Source organism: Trichoplusia ni, chromosome 1 (assembly GCF_003590095.1).
Source record: "Trichoplusia ni isolate ovarian cell line Hi5 chromosome 1, tn1, whole genome shotgun sequence".
Lineage (NCBI taxonomy): Eukaryota > Metazoa > Arthropoda > Insecta > Lepidoptera > Noctuidae > Trichoplusia > Trichoplusia ni.
The window spans coordinates 18,627,524-18,649,129 of NC_039478.1; the positions used below are offsets into that span (position 1 = coordinate 18,627,524).

General features: G+C 33.9%; 2 protein-coding genes across 4 annotated transcripts in view; one reads left to right on the forward strand and one right to left on the reverse strand.

Annotated features, from left to right (window-relative positions):
• The window catches only part of LOC113497935 (adenylate cyclase type 2-like), a 165,127-nt gene that overhangs the window by 60,937 nt on the left and 82,584 nt on the right, over positions 1-21,606 (forward strand). For all 3 annotated transcript variants that reach the window (XM_026877755.1, XM_026877774.1, XM_026877764.1), the window contains exons 4-5: positions 741-869; positions 5,348-5,542. In XM_026877755.1, coding sequence (XP_026733556.1) covers positions 741-869; positions 5,348-5,542 — 324 coding nt within the window. The remainder of the gene's footprint in view (positions 1-740; positions 870-5,347; positions 5,543-21,606) is intronic.
• The window catches only part of LOC113497957 (probable E3 ubiquitin-protein ligase sinah), a 48,486-nt gene continuing 39,194 nt past the window's right edge, over positions 12,315-21,606 (reverse strand). The window contains exons 3-5 of the mRNA XM_026877809.1: positions 17,528-17,661; positions 15,280-15,449; positions 12,315-13,549 (exon numbers count right to left, since the gene is read on the reverse strand). Coding sequence (XP_026733610.1) covers positions 12,973-13,549; positions 15,280-15,449; positions 17,528-17,661 — 881 coding nt within the window. The 3' untranslated portion in view covers positions 12,315-12,972. The remainder of the gene's footprint in view (positions 13,550-15,279; positions 15,450-17,527; positions 17,662-21,606) is intronic.

The following is a 21,606-nucleotide window of genomic DNA, read 5'->3' on the forward strand; positions in this document are numbered from 1 at the left end:
TTTGCGGACGTTTACAGAATACGAATCAAAAACTTGTGTACTCCATTCTTGTATTTTTCCTTCATCTGGTGTCCGATTAGTTTCTTTGTGCCGATTAAAAGATGTTGCTTCTCAGTAATACGTTTTCGAGTTAAGATCGTCCGTGTATCTTGTAAGCAAGGTTGTAAAAACCTTTCTAGTGCAAACTAGACTTGTGATCCTGAGGGTAGCGTACAAATAAAAAAAAATAACTTGCAATAAAAAATTGTGACTTATCAAATTTAGGATAGTACAACCTGTTGTTTATCTTCGACGTTCATTTTCATTAACACAATTCGTTGCTTTGTTTCATATAAACAATTTTAAATTTCGGGCAGATAGCGGGAGTCATAAGGGTCTGTTTTTACTCTTTGGGAACGGGACCCTAAAATTCTGTATAAAAGTGTTCTAACAAAGTGTTATTAAGGAAGAATTTTTCCTCACCTTATTTCGGGTTTGGTGGTAGATATTTAAATTATGTTACTCTTAATTTTTCAACAAAAGCCACGGGATTCATTATAATATCTCATAAGGTTTTATTTTATTCTTGGGTAAAAAAACCCGGTCTTTTGGGTGTAAAATAGGTCTGAGGTGTGTGGGACGTTTATCTATCTGAAACCTTTCATCCCGTTGGTCTTCATTAATTCAAAGTGAGAGTTTCTCTTACCATTATCATAACAGCCACACAGTACAACAACTTACATGTTCCCTTTATCCCTCAGATGGTGCACACGATGATGCCGATAGCTCGGCCCATAGCACTGGGCATGTCAGCTGTACTCACGCTGGCATATGTGGGCCTGGCGCTGGGCGTCCGCCCTGAAGGTGAAGAGTCGCAGTTCTATCAGCAGGTATGAGCATCCGGTACTTAAGGGTAGGTTTAGACTAGGTTGTATTTTTTAATATAACTTTTTTAATAGCCTAGATTAGGAATAATTTATACAGTAGTTTGAATTTATTTGAATACACTTACAATAAGTAATAAAAATAAAGCATCAAAAAATTCATGGGCGTCATTGTCGTCTTTGAGTGTGGCCAAAAGTGTGGCGGCATTACCCCGTTGAATAGCAGTTGTTTTAAGTTTATTTTGATACGAAAGAAACCTAAGTAATGTTGCGCATAGTAAAGAGACCAAAATACAGGGTCGAAGTCACTCTATAAACATTATTCTAAAGGTGAATACGGAACTAGGTAGGTAAATTGTTATAGGCGGCTTAGTGATAAATTGGTCATCGTCCTGATAGTGTGCTTATCAGAGCATGTTAAGCTACACTTGGCGCGGTTTTCGGAAAGCACGTTAAATTGTGAGTCCCGAGTGTTACGACTGTCAAAGATGTATATACTACCTGTATATACATCTTTGACAGTCGTTATGGGTAATTAGGTAGGTCAGGCTTAAGGTTGTATCGTTAAATATTAGCTGGTAGTTCAAAAATAGCGCTTTACAAATAAAGCTTATTGCCGCGGCCAGCAACAGTATGGAATCAAACAACCTGACATACTTCAAATCCGTTAATTACATTAAACCTTAAGAGAGATGACTGTTTCCTTTCAATATACTAATTAGAATATCCAATACCGATTCGAGTTCCCACATTTAATGGTACACTTGTAAGGTACAAGGAGGACAAGAGCCCTTTAATCTTACAAAAGCTATTAACCTAAGATAACAGAAGAGTTATCCGAAAAGTAATTGGAGTTTGTTTGCCTTAATTAAGTGTAACCTAAGTAAACGGGGCATGGAGTGACTACAAAAGAAAATATATTATCTAAGGTAAAATGTTTCTAAGCTATTCATGACAAGCTTCAATGAGTGATGACGATCTCCGTGGTCGAGTGGCGTACGCACCGGTTTCAAGGTCTAGCTAGCACTGAGGTCCCGGGTTCGATCCCCGGTCGGGTCAAAGTAGAAATTCACATTTCTACATTGCCTCGGGTCTGGGTGTTTGTGGTACCTTCGTTGTATCTGAATTCCATAACACAAGTGCTTTAGCAACTTACTTGGGTCAGAACAATGTATGTGATGTTGTCCGCATAAAAAAAAAGTTTATAGTGGCGGCTTAGCGGACATTTTACACCAAATATTCGTTGTTCCTTCCTACCAATGTTATAAACATTAAAGCGCAGTCTCTCACGCTAAAACCACTGAAAGGATTAAGACGAAACTTGCTACACAGATAGTGCATTACCTGGATTAACACATAGGATGTACCTCGATACCGATTTATTTGCCGCGGGAAACATGGATCAAGAAGTAAGCAAAAATTCTAACCACAGCAACCGTCAGAATGCTGTTGGTATAGTCATTGTTATCTATCCGTCTGTTGGCTAATGTAGTTTTTTTATAAAGATTCAATACTCAAAAGCTTGTATTGAAATTGATACTTACCAGATTGATCTACATATATATCTCAAAATTAGGTTATGAGGAACTAACCTAGAACTTGACAATGAAAATTACTACTGAAGGCGACGGTTACGTAACTCCTATTGTTTCATTCGTCTATTCATCCTATTGAAGCGATTGAAGAGAAAACTGTTCTTTTTACAGTCAACAGCGAAAGCGCCTGACGGAATGAGATAAGCAATAACTCTCAACTGTTAATTGTGTGTTGCTAGTAATCTTATAAAAGGCGCAAGTACATGCTGGTTTTAATAATTAATTTGTTCTTTGTATGCCGTATTTCATTATTTGCTTTCATATTTTATCAATTTTCCTTTTGCGAGTTTCATTTCATTTCTGTGACTTGTGTCAATGAGGGTATTAATGACGCAAATCAATGAGATACTTTAAAATGAAATACCATTGATGTAAAATTGATCCAGGCTTTATAAATTCAAACTAAGCCTCTCTATACTTATATATCACAGATATCTTACCAAGTTTCACCAACTGTGCTAAGTAAAGCGAGTGGAATTTATGGATATTCAAAATTTTCTCGAAAACTTTTAGGTACATGCTGTGTGTCTCTGAAGTTTATGGGGAAAACTTTGACCATTATCTTCGTTGGGCCTTAAAAATTAATATATCGGTAATACCTGAGAATTTACCGCAGGTTTATTAAGTAAGTAGACTTAGAACTTTGGCGAATAGTTAGAACTCTACTTTGATAATGTAGAGTTTGGAATCATAAAATACATTAGCTTCTTACATTCATTTTACTTCTAATAATTCCAAAAATATAGTAGTAGTATTTTTTATACATAAAAAAGCGAAAGTGCCTCTTAATATATTAATTGCATTCAATTCAATTATGACTATTCTCTATCCAACACTTAGAGCAAAAGTCTTCGTAACCTAACTAAAAAAACAAATAAAAGTCCGACTCATACAATATTCAAAAAACGATTGTCATTAAAAAAAGAAAACCAATAAAACGCTCTTTAATTCAAATTCAGAACAGTATTGCCCAAAACAAATGGCGTTGTTAGCTAAAAGAAGGTTTCGTGCCTCGAACCAATAAGCGTTTGTTATTTGTTTTTAAAAACAATGAGTTACCTTCTTGCTAGCAAGGTAATGAATAAACTAAGTTTTTTATTCCATAATGTAAGAAATGTGACTGGTTTTACTGCTCAGTAAATATAGAGTTTAATTTTTATACGATAACAGGGATGATGACTGGGTATAAAAAGAAAAAATCTCATTAGTCCCTCAGTTAGATAATTGACACGTATTTTTTCCTTTTTCAGAAAAACTAGAATTGACAAAGATTAACTGCTTTAAAGTTTAGGAGAGGGGGCTTGTGACGTAACGATATGGTAAAATTTATACTCAATCGTGACGTTACACGTTAGTTTAATTCAATGTAATTTGGTCAATTTATGTTAGCGGGACAAATTAAAAAATACGTATCCATTATTATACAAAAAACTACAAGACGGACACTGCAAAAAAAAATTGTCATCATCCCTATTATCTAGCTTTTACTTTTGCGTCGCCAAGACTGTTGATAACAGGGCTGACCATTGAACTTGGTACACATTTGAATATCACTTCTATTGTTTTTACAACGCATATGTCATAATTTGGAATTTTGTTCTTATTTCACATTGTTTTTTTTCGATTTATGTGTAAATGATAAGAAGAAACGTGATAATACATGTAAAAAAAATACTTCTTGTTGGTCGAGTAAAGGATTGTTTCATTAAGCACTCTTTGCGAGTGGAATGTAAATATTTATAATACTCATTAACCGCAACGTATTGTGTGACTATTCCCCATTTAACTAAGAAAGTAAATACTTGTGACTTCATTAGCTTTTATTGTTTCATTTTATTTTCATAGCGTTTTTCACCAGCTTGTAAACGGGCCTAGTAATAATACTGTATGTAGGTTAATAGGTCTGCAAAAACGACATTTTTTGATTATTACACAATTATCTGTCTCACATTTTTAGGGACAACTAGTTCAAAATACTAACTCCCTAGTTTGTTGTCCATTCCATATCGACTTAATACATAATTATCCACTTCGAGTAATCCATACGAATATTATAATTTTTGTCGTACTTTTGTCTGTTACCTTATCATGCCTACACTTCTCAACAACTTGTGATAAAATTTGGTAAAAGGACAGCGTGAAGCTAATAAAAGAATATTTTTTCGAGAAAGGCACCCAAGTTTATAAATAAATCAATAATTAAGACATCAGAAATATCCGCAAATAATTTAATACTTTAAAGCAAAGCAATAAGGTTGACTTTCCATTGAAATCAGCTCTATGTACTATCTACTAAAGTTATTTTCTGCCGCCATATGTTCAATTTTATATATGATCATTGCTCCAATCCTAACATTAGGACGTAAGAAACGTAAGGAAAGAGTTCCAACCCTCCCTTGATAATAAAATAAATGTGAAGTACTGTTATGTTCCGCGCTCGGATCTTTTGGCTTCATAAAAGAAAATTATGTAAATAAATATTTATATTTGAGTAGGAAAGGTATAAATTTGTCTACCCTTTCCTAGCTACGTAATTTGCTACAGTTGGTTAGATATTAAATTGTGTAATCCGGTAAGCTGTTTTTAAGGCTACTTACTATTTTGATTAGAAGCCCATGAAAACTGATTAAGTTCTTTAACTTCTTTTAAACTAAACTAATACTAATGGTTTTATAGTCAACGTGCGTAATCGCCAGTATGAGTAAATATTAGGTCATTAACATCTTAATTTACGATAACTCCTAACTGTTTTTCCTCTTTTACGCGATAAAACAAATCTGATACCTACACAGTCTCTAGTGTTTTTGGTTCATTCACTGAGTAATTTCTTCACACGTTCACGTTCTAGTCATATGAAAACAAAAACCTAATGCAAACACTCTTCCACAGTTGATCTGCGAGCTAGCCCTCCTGCTCTCCGCGAGCGGCATCGGGCTTTACTACCGAGCCCTTACGGAGAGGGCTCACAGGAACACCTTCGCTGGCACCAGGACCTGCCTCGAGCAGAGGGTGAAGCTGGAGTGCGAGAGGGAACAGCAGGAGAGGCTACTCCTGTCTGTGATACCGGCGTATATTGCTGCAGAGGTAAGTGGGGCGGTTGTGACGAAACCGTTGCCTAAGATTTTCTAGACTCATGGACTCTTATAGGTTAGAAGTATAGATGATAGGGAGTTTTGTTTCAGGACTTTTTCGTGGAATATAATTTTTAATATTTTTTTTTTTAAATTAAGCCCGAGTTAGCTGTAGTTATTAAAAAAACTTAAGGTTATTTTAGTGATCATTTGTGTAGATTGCAGGTGTGTTGAAATTCAAGGAAAGGACGGAGTAAGTATTATCTAAGAGCTTAATTTTACGTTTAGAGGAAAAGCTTGTCTTGCGTCTTACTGGTGGTTCTAGTAAAAGGAGTATTATTTTAGTTATCCAATGTCAATTTTAGAATGTGCCTCTTTATGAAGGTTTTTATAATTCAAATATATTTTTTTTTAAATGTGTGTAAATTTTCATATCTGAGCTTTTATCACAAAGCCTCATTACAATTTTAAAGAGCCTGGTGTCGGGCAGGTAGTAAAATCTGATGGAGGCTCAACTTCATTGATGCTTAATAGTGTGGAAACGCAAATATATCGATTATCGATAAGTTGAGGCCGCTGTTATAAGGATTATACAAACTAACGCGTCGACGAAAGGTGCTATATTCACTTTATACTTAAGATGGTAAATGGTTTTTGGTGGTAGTTCCAGCCTGTTTAAAATGCCGCCCGATTTTAAAGGACTTGCTTAATTTGGAGGAGATACTTAGTTTTTATTTTAAAGTAATACCATTATGAAGTCACTTTTATTTGGTTTATTCAGTTTTACGATTTTACCCACTCACCGTTTCTTGATTTTTTCTTGTAATTTTATTCGCCTTAGTCTTTTTTTGCCAAATTCTATCACCCCTTTTATCTGACAAAACCCTTAGCCTTAAACATCGTGTGAACATTAATACCACATCATATTGTGCCGTAATTTTGGTAGTATGGGAGGATAAAAATAATAAAGTTATTTTGGAAAAACGATAAAAATAAATCGTCTAAAAGGGTTTGTTCAAATATTTTTAGAACTAAACCTGTCTGGGCTTTTATTAATGTATGCGTGTATATTTAGTGGTGACGTTTTTAGGGTCTATATTATATAAATACTGTTCTGAACTGTCCGATAATGAAAGGACTATGTCCAGATGTGGGTTGAGAGGATATGGCGTGTTGAAGTGACTACTTAGAGGGATGATATAATTGAAAACTGAAATAAAACAGTTTATGATTAATGCTTTTACTTAGTCAGGTAGTGAGTCAGGTAGTGTGGCGTAGCAATAATAAATAGGAACCATAGAAATCTAAATAACATGTTATTTAGATTTCTATGATAGGAACTTATTTATTTCTTAAGTGTGGTGGAGGAATTAAATCAATTGCTTTCTTCGAGAATTTCTCATTTGTCTCCGATCGTCACGAAATGTATATGTTATGCTGTTGGTATACCAAATAAATGAATAAATCGTCAATCCTTGGTTTCTGACCATCAAATGTTATTGTACTGCATTAATATGGAAACAACACTTACGTTTGAACAAAGATGTAAAGTGATGAAAAGTTTTAGCGACGATGTTTTCGGTAATCTCAGTACATAATGAACCGATTTTGGAAATTCTTTTACCAATAGAAAATCAATCAATTTTTTTTGCGTTGTGAGTTATATTTCAACATGAAAACTAACGCCCAAGGCATAGCCTTCAAGAGGCTTACCGCTACGTTATAAAGCGGAATTATTGCATGCGTGGAAAAGAGATGCCGTTCTTCGCCGTGTATGTGCTGTCACGCTTGCACAACCCTAAAAATATTACTTTAAGACTTGGACCTTCTGGTCATGTACGTATAAACTTTTAACTATACGGATCTAATGAATATTTTAGAAACTCCAATTATTCTAATAAAAATTACTATATTATTGTCAATAGATGAGATACAAGACTTTCGTGACTAAAACCTTCGAAAGCCAGTTCACTTGGTCACCTATTTAATTTAACAGTTGTACAAATAATTTGACTTCATGTGGCAATATGGGTGTCACGATCAACTTTGTCAGCTGTCGAATGATTTTCAACTCTATGGTATAGTAATAAGGTTTAATTTAAATTACAAATGGAAAAGTACTTTCATAATTTGTTTATAGGTCTAAATTAAATGTATTTTCGTTATTAGTGTTAATGTTTTAAGTAATAATATTAAAGCTACTTCACTTTATGCTGGTAAGTTAATTATTAAATTGTTTTCGAAATGAAATCTTACGTAACCGTCCTTTAAATCCTAAGTATATGTACTAAAATTTGAGCATACAGGACCTACCCTAGACAATGCTGAGAAGACAATTCTGTATCTATTTGAGGATAATGAAACCCCACCCACTTGTAGTTTCATACAAATAGGCTTAACAAATCTGGAAAAAAGTAACTAAAAATTAATAAAAAATTATAGGTTGTCGTTTTTTTGCCTTTGGATATGAAACCCTTAATATCGAATTGTGGATCATTCATTACATAAAACGAATTATACCTAATGTAATTTTGCAGCCTGGCAATTATTGTACGATACGACACTTATTAACTAAACAGATATGATTTTACCTGACCTATTTTAGTCAATAAAAAGAGTTCTAGATAGAAAGGGAATATGTTTCGTAAAGAAAAGATCTTTTAGTCCTGTTAAATTTAATAACTGTTGGCAAGGTCTAAGAAGATAATTGCGAGTAAAAATACTCTTGCATTTTTTTCCTTGACGTATCGCCTAATAATGGAAACACACGCCATCGTGTTCAGCTTCCCAAACAGGTGACTATTGTTGTTTGAAAGTCAGTTGAGGTCGAAATAATGTCCTAGCCTGGCCTACTCCACATTTTATTAGCTTAGAACATTCTAGATCCTTTGAAAACTAGGTCTGTTTGACGTTTTGAAAATTGTTTTTCTTATGAGGTTGTATTTCGCTTTTACAAGAATTTTCACACAGTTTTACGTATTCTCAAGGTACATTAATTAAAGCATTATACATAATTAACAGAGCTGCAAAAAAGACATCTTCATCCCTGCCAAAGTTGGGAAAAGTTTATTTTGTATTAATTACTAGCTGTTGCCCGCGACTTTGTCCCCGTGGGTTGACGATATCAGTTGTATATGATTTATACCTGTCCTGTTTTTTTCACATTTTCCATTGTATCTTCGCTCCTTTTAGTCGCAGCGTGATGGTTTATAGCCTAAAGCCTTCCTCGATGAATGGTCTATTCTACACAAAAATAATTTTTCAATTTTGGACCAGTAGTTCCTGAGGTTAGCGCGTTCAAATAAACAAACAATCAAACTCTTCAGCTTTATATATTAGTATAGATATAGAAAATATAGGTTTGAAATGTACACTTTATTATTATGAAAGAAATATGATTTAAGTAGAGTAAAATTGTCGTTCTCAGTTTTTTCTTCATTCACATAGTTGTAAGTACCTTCCACGTTACATTATCCTTATAATAAGGATAAGGTGCCACGTGTGTGTCAGGAGGGTCTAACATTCCTTTTATAACAAGATAATGACATTGACAATGTTTTGTCAATCCCTACGCGACACATGGATATATTTCTTATTGAGAGAGTCGTTTTTTGATCAAATAAAACTTGGTTAAGCTTTTCTTGTAATATGTATTTATTTATTTACTAGCTGTTGCCCGCAATTTCATCCGCGTGGTTAAAAGATATATTTTAAGACTTTGTTGTTTTACACATATTTTCCCTCGGAAACTACTCAAGATATCGGGATAAAAGGTAGCCTATGTTCTTTTCCATGTCAAATGCTATATGCGTGCCAAGTTTGATCCGAATCCGTTCAGCCGTTTTTGCGTGATTGAGTAACAAACATCCAAACATCCATACTTTCACATTTACAATATTGGTAAGGATTTAAAATTCTGCGCACAATGCTGGTACATAAGGCGGACTATAACTTAAATCTGTCGCTTTAAAATTAACCTCTAAGTCGTATAGATATTTGGTTTTTCATGACTTGCCTTTAGAAATATAAGAACGTGGCAACAAAGCTTTGTTTCTGGTCATCATTGATAGCCGATTTGACTTGAAAAAGTTATAATATGACCTATTTTAGATTAAGTGGTTGGATACAGAGACGTCTACATACTGAACAAAATAACATATACTAACAAACTATACAATCACATTACCCGGAGGCATTCAAACTAAATACCGACTTATTTCGAAAAATCCGTTGTTCTTTCAAATTATGTTTAATGGACGGTTATTTGAATATTTTGAAACTATATAATGATATATTTCCCTCAGGCGGCTTCTATAGACAATAACGTTCATTAGACGTGGGAACTTGAAATACATACTTACTTTTAAAGTCCTTCAAATCTTCGCAACATTGGCAATCTTGGTTAAGAAATATTGCCTTTATCGTAGCCTAATTTTATAATAATTGTAATATTTCGCGAGTTTCGTTTAACTCGCAACCAAAGAATTAATGATAGTTTTACTGCCACGCTAAAAAATACTGTTACTTTTCTAATTCAATTCCTGTGTCGCAGGTGAGTTTCGCAAACATTCAACTGACGACCAAGAGTAGTGAATCACGTTAATGTTTGCCCAACGCAGGAATCGAAAGCGAGACACGTCGTGTCGTCGGCGTGTAGTGGGTTTGGCGTGCTCGCCTGAACCACTTGGCTAGTCCTATCCGTGCAGTCCATATTATCAAATGTAAATAGTTATTTGTAACATTTTTGAGTCAGCGCCGACACGCCGCGCGCCGCGTTCTATGAAACTTTATATACCTACATTAATACTAAAAATGTTGTAGTTGAAAATAATTCAATTTGTACATGTGTTCAACATAGTAAATGATGAAAAGAACTTTTATTACTAAAAACTTTTAAATGCACTACAATAAGTGAATTTTATATTTTATAATAAAATCTGGAAATCCAGTCCGGAATAAACCAATTTTATCTGAAGTTCAAGAACTGGAAGCCGAACATAACATAGTTGTGGAAGAAGCAGCTACGATGATGAGAATGATTTATGAATTTAGATTTAATCATATTTATTTCTTCACTCTTTGCATAGGACTATTTACATATTTTTCAAGAAAATCAACTTAATAATCTTTGTATTAAGACTAACATTAGCTTAATAAATATTCATAAACCTTTGCAAACATAACTTGATTAGTTGGCTTAGCAACAGAAAGTATGAGGATTTAATTATATCGGTACGCTTTATGAGCTAATCAATTATTAATTACTGTTGATCTACGAATCGGTTTTGATTAATACAGAGGCTATACGTACCTATACTCAAAATTATTTTATTGCCACGATTTGTATCGATAACAGATATTGTTAGCATTTGCATTTTTATTGTTGAATTTCAAAAGCTAAATTATCTGCTAGTTTTTTTTCTTGAGGTAGGTTTTGTGTGATCCCTCGCAAAGTAAATAAGATAGCAATGCATGCAATTATATTCTGCTGCATATTGTTTAGGTTTATGATTTAGTAGCTTAAACGAGACAAATCCATGGCAAATATGTTTTAATTATTGACAGATAGCAACAATAGCAACTCATAGCAAACCTTCTCATTTTATGACCAATGCTTTCCAGACCCTTATTGTGAAGGCTGTCAAGGATTTAACTAATAAACATATAAGACATAATACGTGATGGTAAAGAAACAGTCTGAAAATCTCCCTCTTCGTGTAGTATTCATTCGAAATACAACCGCCAGAAACATACCTTTCTTATGACGCAAGCAAACCCAATATTTGACAATTTTGGGTACATTGACGCCAACCTTGACAGTCTTGGTCGAAACCGGAAATGGTCAATGCGATTGTAACGACCTCTTTATACAAAAGTAGCCGTGAAACATCGGAACATGTTGCTATGATAATAACTTTTACGCAACGAGGTCGGGACAGAGCCTTCAACAGTTTAATTAAGAATTATTATGTCACAAAGATTCGTACAATTTTGGTCATCAAACTCATCAACCTTATGAAAATATTTCTGATGTCAACCAACTCATTACACCATAAATTATAGGTGAATTTGTTTGTATCAAGATTCTTTCTTATTTAAATAAATTAAATAGATTTAAATAAGAAAGGGTATTTATAGTGAAATCTATTTTATTTTCTCTGGTAAGTACCAACCTTTAACTTTCCAAAAATCATCATCATTTAGTTACTCTCACTTTATAAATATAATTCCTCCTAAACCCAGAATGTCCACCTACCTGGAAAGTCAAACATCCACTTAACTTTAGGTGCGGTTGTGTACATACGAGCACTGAACCTCAGCCAGCCTTGTCAAATGAAAATCTACTAGGAGGCTAGATATTGTAGGTTACACAAATATCCCGGAGGGTCAAACATGCTGTGTCGTTAGGCTGACATGACGTTGTTCATAAGCAATAAGCTGCCTTACATGACCTTGCCGACAGGCAGGTCACAGGAATCGTAATGATAACAGTAATGTGTAGAAAGGCAGTTGCCATAGTACTTAGTGTTCAGAGCTGGACCATTACTAGAAGTAACAGCCGAACACAGTATGAAACAGTACTGTTTCAACTTTGGATTTATTATATCTGTTCTCACAGGGAGCTAAGGGTCCCTAGTAGATGTCCCATCACATTTTTTTATTAAAGTTCTCTATAGGTCCCTGCATGTTAGACCTGAGTCCCCGTGTAAACCTTTAAAAAGGTCCAGGTCTGTCTCCGCGCCGTTTACAGTGAATAAAGAGTTTCAAAAATAAAAATGCAGATGTAAAAAATACTAGACATATATTTATCGAACATTTAATTGTAACTTATTAACTAAACTATTCTAATATTAAGGCTACATCAGTCACAATTGGTCTTAATTCGCGAACTCAAGGATTTTACGAAATTACCAATTTTTAAATCGTTGCCTTTACGTATGGAGCGGAGTATCTGAAGTTATTTATTGTTTAATAATCACATGGAAATTCATTTAACTAAATATTTCGGGAGGTTATCAAAGAAATAAAATACTTTCCTTTTCATTCCACGATAGGTTTTTTCATTAAAACTATAACTTTAAGATTCGATAATTTTTCCAAAACTCAATTTATTTTACCAGTTAAAGCAATACCCATTAATCTCCATTAACTAACTCCCTCGTTACCTAATCACCTGAGATCGCGAACATTGCCAACAGCTAATCTTATCCAAACTTCTCAACGTTCACATCATTAAATACAAATGATTCTAAATTTACATTTAAATGCATATCTAATCGGAATGATATTGTGTATTACTTAATATTGTTGGCACTACAATTGCCAAATGTTTGTAACGATGTTTCACACTCGATTTGTTTAGCGCCATCGCTTGCTTCTGGGCAAGCGGTATGACGCTATCAGGAATTGAATAACATCACTAATCACTATTCACTTCCCAAGTCAGGACTCCGCGTAATCTTTCCTCAGCAAATCTGAATCTGATTTGCCGATATTTACGTGTATGGTGATAGCTTCATCGGTTTCTGACTTCATTACAACATCGTTCCACTGTACTTCAGCCTTCTTGCCGTAAGCTTCATTCTCTATCATAATAGCAGATTTCGTGCAAAGCGCTTTGCTTTGGAATTCTATCAAAGCGCAGTAATCGCTTTTCTTTGTTTCTGACTTGATGTCTGCGATGTACCCGAGCTTCCTCCTCATGACCTCAACCCTTACGTGGTAGTTGTAGATGCAGACTTTGATGATGAAAGCGCTTTTCTGGTGGAGGAGGATGATCTTGTACTTTGTTCTACAGCAGGCTGTCTTCTTCAACTTTGTCTGGAAGTTTTCTATGAGGATCTTGATCTTTTGGGAGTAGACTGCGATGATGTTGTGGTTGGTTTGGAGGTGAGTGGAGAGTTCTTCGAAGGGTACTGAGCAGCAGTTGGCTGTGATGGGGCAGATCATCGTGTCGTGTTTACACTCTTCTTCGTGTTTGACTCTAGTGACAGCTGTCAAAAGCTCTGTGCATCCGCGTCTGTAACAATAAAAAGCAAAAATTAATTCATAACCTTCAAGAAGTCTTTGACTATATATTATTAGATATCTTATTTCCTACTTCTCCAATTATATAAACAAAGTATTAAATTTTGCATACATAATAACGAATGACCCCGGAATTTCAATGAAGTGCAAAAAATAATTAATTCATAATAATATATTGAATAGAAGATACGAAATATTATTGTTATCGTTAGTCAATTTGGTCACGTGTTTTGGAACGAAGTTCTGGATTGTGGCGCACTATAAGATATTGCATGTTGCCTTGAAGAATAAAGTTATTGTTTTTGTAATAATCTAGATACTTGGTTAAGGCTTATAAGTCTTCTGAGCAGATTTTTCCAAGTTATTATATTAGAAGACAGTGAGGAGACATGTTGTTTGCTTGATTTTCTCGAGACTAGCCCTTAAACCTCCTAAATATTTATTAGAATGTTTTTCTTTTATTATTCTTAGTATCATGTGTAGGTCTAGACAAAATGTGATTGACGACTTCGATTGCCCTTATCAACACAACGATTATCTGAAAGATATATCTATGAAGACAAATTGACCTACATTAATAACTGAATACGATTGAATGATTATAAAGAGTTCATTGCCCTGATGACCGATAAGTACAAATATCGGAACACAATTTAGAATTGGTACCAAAAATTCTAACCTCGAGTAGAAAAAAAAGAGAAAAAAACTAAAGCTAAATAACATTATACCGATAAACCCATACGTAGACAAAAATACATCCTACTCCATTTCCGAAATCGTTAAAGAGAAACCATGACTCAAGCAGTTTAAAAAGATCAAAGTCAACTTGTGACCTTGCCTACAAGATACGAGCCGTGAACTTCACAAGCGATTCCGTAATCCTTGAACCAATGTGACCTACATTAATAGCGATCATAAGCATTCGAGTAGGTATATATAAGTTGAATATTTTATTTTTACTCCACCTTTTATTACTATATCTTTTTTGTCTAAGTTTATTTTGAGATCTTTAATGATATGGAGACGATTAAATGCGCTGATTTGAAAGATAAAGCAGAATTTAAATTTAAAAAAATAATGTTGTGCGCTTTTATTTTTATTTCATTCATACAGGCTACGCGACATCGATTTCCTAGTTTATCTATTTTTGATTTTGATGTTGTAAAAATGTATAAGCTAGTACATAATGTTCTTGTATTGCTAATCGTGTGGACTATCCTAAAATGAGTTTACCGCGTTGTGGACATAGCCTAATAAAACATCAGTAACTTTAACGTCAGTTTTAGTGTCCGAAAGTTAGGTTCCATTTTATTGGACACACAATTTCTTATTAGATACAGCGTTTATGTTTCGAATTTTATGTCGTGTTTACGATGTGATAAGTGATTGGTTTAATGTGTATCGGACCTGTATCTTGAAATGGTCGACAGTAGCTATTTCGCAATAACGCTTTGATGAGGCCAGAGTATTTCTTAGGAGGAGTAAATTATTTCATTTTGTGTTTAAGTGTACATAGGTCTTGCATTTTGTATCGTACCACATTCGTACTTTCAAAGACTTGACTCTCAAAGCAAGTAGATACTGGGTATATTAAACATGCTATTACATATTCATACTAATCGTGTACATAATTGAAACCACTCATAATTGTAGAACTGTATAACAACAACTGCATCGTTGAAACATCACCCAAAAAATACACAAAGGTACCAAAAAACCTACCTATAATTCCGGCACGGCAGCATCAGATCGTTGATCAGCCGCTGCAGGGCCAGGCAGGGCGCGGCCGGGGCCCGCAGAGCGCCCCTGCACCACGCACACCTCGACATGCGCCGAGAACACCTCCCGCACCACACGCCACCACACCAAGGACAAACACAGGGCCCGCAGCACTGGAAACAAAAACAGAGCAGAATTACTATCAGATAGATGGGAATGGAAATTATACTAAGATGCTACTGGGTAAAGAAAAACATTGTGAGATAACTCGAGAGCCAGCCAATAATATTGAGAGATGCGTCGTTCGAACAACTGCAATAATATTATCTATCTCAATAATATTGCTTCAAAATATGGTGGTAGGACCTTTGGATATTAACTATTACATAGAATCTGGAATCGCCAATCTGCATAGACAAAGGATTAATTCCTTTGCTGTATGGGGCTAAGGCTTGTGCCCAGTGAAACACTTACAAGCTGGTATTATAATATTATTTCGAGAACGTATTTTGCCTTCTATTGCTTGTGAATCCTATATAGGCAGTCGCCTTGTTAAATGCGGTAATCTAACTGAATTTGGAAATACTGAACCCGCTGAAAGCATAGCTTAGTAAACGGATTTAAGTATTCTTGGTAGGTTTAAGGACCTATGTTTACTAGGCATGTGCATAAAATACCCGTACGATGTTGCTTTGCTTGCTAAACTTTAACATAATGGACTATTAACAACCTAACTTGTGCACGTAGTCGTGTAATCACCTCACACTAACTTGCATACTGTTAGTTGAGTGCCGGCAATGTGTGACGAATTTAAGGGAAGAAATACAAGCTATAATAATACAATAAATTAATATACTATTATGTCCAATCTACTAAATAGGTGAGAAAATCTTTAAGAGGACTAATGTTGCTGTTTACAGGCCTTTTCCCATTATGGAAGACATGAAAAATAAAAAAAAATGTACTATATAAATTGCAGAGTTTTGAGATCATTTTATTACTAATAATACCAAGACAACTCCAATTTAAAATGGATCAAATCACTGAACTTTAGGAAGTCGACTGAAAAATTGTACATTTATTATTTTGTCGGAATCTCACAATTCGTCGTTTTGGAGCGGCACGTGGCGAGCCTACTACCACCCACCTCGTCTTACTATGATTAAGATTCCGCCTTAGGCACCTTTGTCATGATATTAGCAAGAGTTACTGGGAGCCGTCTAGCTTTAGATTACTTTACCTAACCAGTAACTACCACAGTTTTTTGCAAATCTTATGTAGAGTCCTGTTGCTAAGGAGTTCAATCATTAGAAATGTTGGGAATGATATATTTTGACTTTATTCTTAATTATGGTAGAGTGCATAGATTCAAAGTGAAATGCATAGATTCAAAGTTTCGTCAATTTGTGCTATTATTAAGTAGGTCGCTTGGCAACCGTTTGATATGTTAGTAAAATAGAGCCATCTTCATTATAGGGTAAAACTTCACAAGTCTTTCATTCCTTGGTACCTAAGCAGGACTTTACTTCTACGTGACTTATTTATGCGTTGCTCATCAATTAATTAAGATTGAACTCACAGCCTTCTAAAAGCCTCAAGCAACTACCTTGAGTGGGCACTTACGTATTAGCACATAAGACGTGCGTTTAAAGCTGAATAGAAGTCGATTAATACTATAATCTCTTTGATGAATATTTTATGAACACATTTTAAGTGAGATACGAGGATTCTGTATCCATGTTGTACATTTTTCTTGTATAGGAAGCTTAGCGGAGGAAAATTTCCATTAATTTTCATTTTCAAACAATTTAAAGACCTTGTGGATAAAGGGATGGATAGAAGTAATTTTTGTTTTAAAAAAATATTATTGTTTCTCGAGGTCAGAGTTTCGCTAATATTTGAGGTATTTCAATTGAAATTGTAAAGGAAAGATTTTACATATACATATGTAGTCTTCTGATCTCTCACGGTGGTAAAATTGATGTAATTGGTTTAATTGAGCTTAAAAGCACAAACGTGCCGCGAACTCTATTTAGAGAAGATATTCATGTTGAAGAATGATACATAACTCCGTTACCCTAGTGACGTACTATTTTGTAATTAAGAAGCGAAATGTCAAGTAGGCTATTTGAGGGTTAATTATTAGATAGCAGTTGATCTTAAATACCACTGTAAATACTAAACTAAGTTTTACAAGTTCCTCAACGTTCAAAAGTAAGTTTTATCTCCTTCTATATTAAATTCAATTTACCTGTAACGGTTCTAAGCATATGCTGCATTCTGAGAACCGCGAGAGCATCTCGTCACAGTTGGGGCAGTTGCACTGGGCAGCATGACCCTCCTCGGGAGCTTCCAGCGATGGCTGGACTAGAGGCAGGGACTTATCTGTGGACAAGAGAAACATGATGTTAGGAAAAATCTTCGATCGTTTGCTTTGTAAGAACTCTGGAACTGGTTCAAGTCAAAAATGTCCTTTTTTGTATTGTATTCATGTGTTTAAGGTTCTCGTAAGCCTCTATAGATTTAAATTATATGAATCCTGACCCATTGGCTGAGTAAATATTTAATAGTTTAAGCTTGTTTTAAAAATCGTGATTAAGATCCTCGCGATAGATCGAATTTAGAGAATACTATAAGAAAAATCATTTTGATTTTAATGCAGCCTCCTCAACAAACCACTACAAAGTTATTAAAACTGCAATTAAAATGCACAACGATATACCCTCCTAATAATAGCATATTACACTCTTGTGTAACACGAACGGTTTGACACGCGTAACGCAAACCAGCGTGGCTCTACGTAGCTGTAACTACAGACACGTAACTGAGCTTGGGTTTTCATTTAGTGGGATTTATTACGTATTAACCTAACCCTGTATGAATCTCCTTGTTGTTTGACCTTCTTGGATAACGAGGGATGGTGTATATAGGATGTATTTACTTAGATAGATGGAGGAAAGCGTAGATTTTATTTAAGAAAGAAAAACCATTCGTTTTTTGGTTAGTTCGATGACGTTCATTGGGGCAGTCAATTGTTTTTCTTGGTAAGTGGTGTTTTGTTTTACTAGTTATTTTAAACACCCAAAAAATTAACTTTTACTGGCCAGTATTATTATTATTATACACTTCTTCATGATTTTTTTTTATATTGTCAATTACGACTCACAAGAAATAATTTGCTTAAAATAGAGCAAACTTTGTTTTCAAGACTGTATAAAAATCGTGTTTTCTCTTAACAAAATCCCTGCTCCTTTAACTAATTACTACTGGCTCGTTAACTTGAGTGGTCATTAAGTTAAAAGAATTTTAAATCTTATTAAAAACAACAGTGAACGTTTGAAGCAGTTTTTATTAATGTTGCGTTTGCTTGTGTATATTTGATTATTGAATTGGATTAATTTAACTTAAAGATTTAGTTTATGCTGTTGCGCTAAATGTAACTTTATTTTTTTATATTGATAATATTTTATTTTATTGCAATTAAGAAATACAGGATCGGATTTCATCAAAGAAATCAATTAAGAATAAATTACCTCTTTGATTAATCACACTTGCGTGAATTTTGAAACAAATCCTTAGTATTTAACGTCTTATTATTTTAGATTAATAATAATATTTTAACTATTAAAGGAGACATTTATGACTTATTATAAGAAACCTAGTCTTAAAGATACTCTGAGATAGGTAACTATTTAACACCTTTCAAATGATGAAGTATGTTCAAATGAAACCTGAAAAATTAATATAATGATGCAAAAACTAAATCTTTTTAATTCTTCAAAATCTAGGCCCAAGACAGACCGAAGGTCCTTTTATATTCAGAAGTCTAAGAAATCCGTCAGTCAAGGTCATTTTAGTTAATAGCACATAATATCTTGGCGAATAACTGATAGTCAGCGTCATGATTATTTAAAGAATGATTTCAAAAATTTGAGTCTTGTTCAATGTTATATAAAATTCATATTTAATTGCACCAAACAATTAAAACCGTTTTCAAAACATAAACAAACTTGCCTGTTTCACGTGATCTCATCGTTCAAGATCGGAAGCGTTGGAAACTCGAAAATTATTAAAACAATTGCAACTGACAGCACAAGCATAAATTGTGAAACTATTGCTGTTTTTATAATTTGTATGACGATTGCTTATGATTTCGAATGTCTACTGCTGTTATTGTGGAGGCAGTACAATAAGTAAGTCATGGATTCTGACACACTATTACTTGATACACTGCACTTTATACTTTTCTTGGTCACTTTAACTTTATTAATTTAATACAATCGAGCAAACTTAACACGTCTTGCTGACTCGGGGGTCGAATGAAAAGAGAATGATTTAAAATTCGGAATAAATAGAATGAATATTAAATTACGATATAATAATTATCATTAACTAACGATACTTAAACCTTAATAACTTACCACTAATTATCATCATAACGTTTCTTTTTTGCTAGACAAATAATACCTCTATACAGTAACGATGTCATAAAGAGTTAGATCTGTAAAAGATTAGTCAATTATTTGTTGAATCGTATGAACACATTTCGCAATACGTTTTACAATCCTCACGTGAGATTGAATCATTTAACTCGTACACGTGATAATCCATGTTATGTTTATAATTCATTTTATGTATGTTTTGATAAATTTGATCTTTGTTCAAAGCGATCATTTGTTTTTATTGGCATGTTACATCATTGAATTGCTTTCCTCATTGCTTATTATCTAAAAATTTAGTTATTTTTTCCTTTTGAGTGTTGTTACTTGTTTATGTTTCGTAGCTAAAGGGAACCTTAAAATTGAACCCTATTACTATAAGGCTGTCTATCCGTCTGTGATCAGGCTGCATCTCAAAAACCGTGTAGCTTGATAGATTTTTTTTACAGATTATGTGACAGTATGAAAATTCGAGGTTAAGCAACGATTCTAACGGTCATAAATTTGTTGAGAGACCCATTTATTTGGATCCGAGATTTACACAGTTTTATTGTTCATTTAAGTGATAAAAAAGTGAGTTTGTTTGTATGACACCTTTTTGTGAGGGAAGGAAAGAATTTACAATCTTTCACGTATCAAAACATTACACGTGTATTGCCGGTTTTAAAACAGTGCTTAACTTTTTATCCCTATTACATTGTTAAACGTCATTTATACCTGCAATCATTTTGGACGTAATTGGTTAGGTAATTAAGAAATCACGTGTATTTATTACGTCCAAGTTAGCTTAAAATAGTACAAATTACGTTTTGTTTTTGACTTTAATACCTACTATATTTATTTTACGTCTTTATCGAAATTTGACAGTAAAGTTTTGATATAATAAAGAGTAGTCGATTTATCAACCAATTAACAAAACTATCACAGGCTGTTTTAAAGTAAAAAAAATTGAAAATATATTTAAAAAAAAATTCTAAAGAATATAAACAAACCCAAAACAAATGAACAAGAAAACATCAACAAACAAGAATACAGCTGACAAATACTAACAAACAATTGAATTTCACACAACAGTAACCTTTATTTTCGTATTAACCTTGTACCTATCTGTCGTTATGTAACGTGAATGAGGCCTGCCGACGTATTTCCTCAAGCAAAATAATAATGTATTATGTGATATTATGACATTATAACCTTCACCAATTATAAACTAAGAACAGTTATTATCTTACGTAATGTGTGTGTACTTGGCACTTGCTAGTTAACCGTAAATGTTTTTTTTATATACTTCCGCATTAAAAAATTAACCCTTGTGTCACTATTTCACAAATATTGAAGTCACATTCACAAAGACACCCAAATTCAGAATACTCTTTTCCGATTCTGGGATCGAACCCTCTAGGAAATGAGGAACTAGAACATATCTACATTTTTTCTTAATCTGGCTTATAATCAAGAAGAGTGGGGAGAAGGAAATAAGCGAAGATTTTCTCAGCACTGCAGTATTAAGAGGTTGAAATATAAACAACTTTATTTTGAAACAATGCTTAGCTTCCATACGGCCAATATATCTTGCATTGTGAAACTAGCAATCAAAACTGCAAATAATATGAAATAATATTACATCACAATACACACAAAATTATCAGGTCACCGCTTTAGCAATACATTTTCGCGCCAATCAGAAAACAAGATGGCGTCCGAACAAAAAATTAACAGCTATGTTAAAAATATTTTAGTTTGTAACAAAAAACATTGGAAACTGTACCGAATCGTTGTAAATAACTGTTTTTAAAATATGGTGCAAAATAACGTGATTTTTGTTATGGTTAATTGTGAAAATCACGAGTTTTAGGTTGAAGAACTGTTGACTTAAATAGTATAAATATAC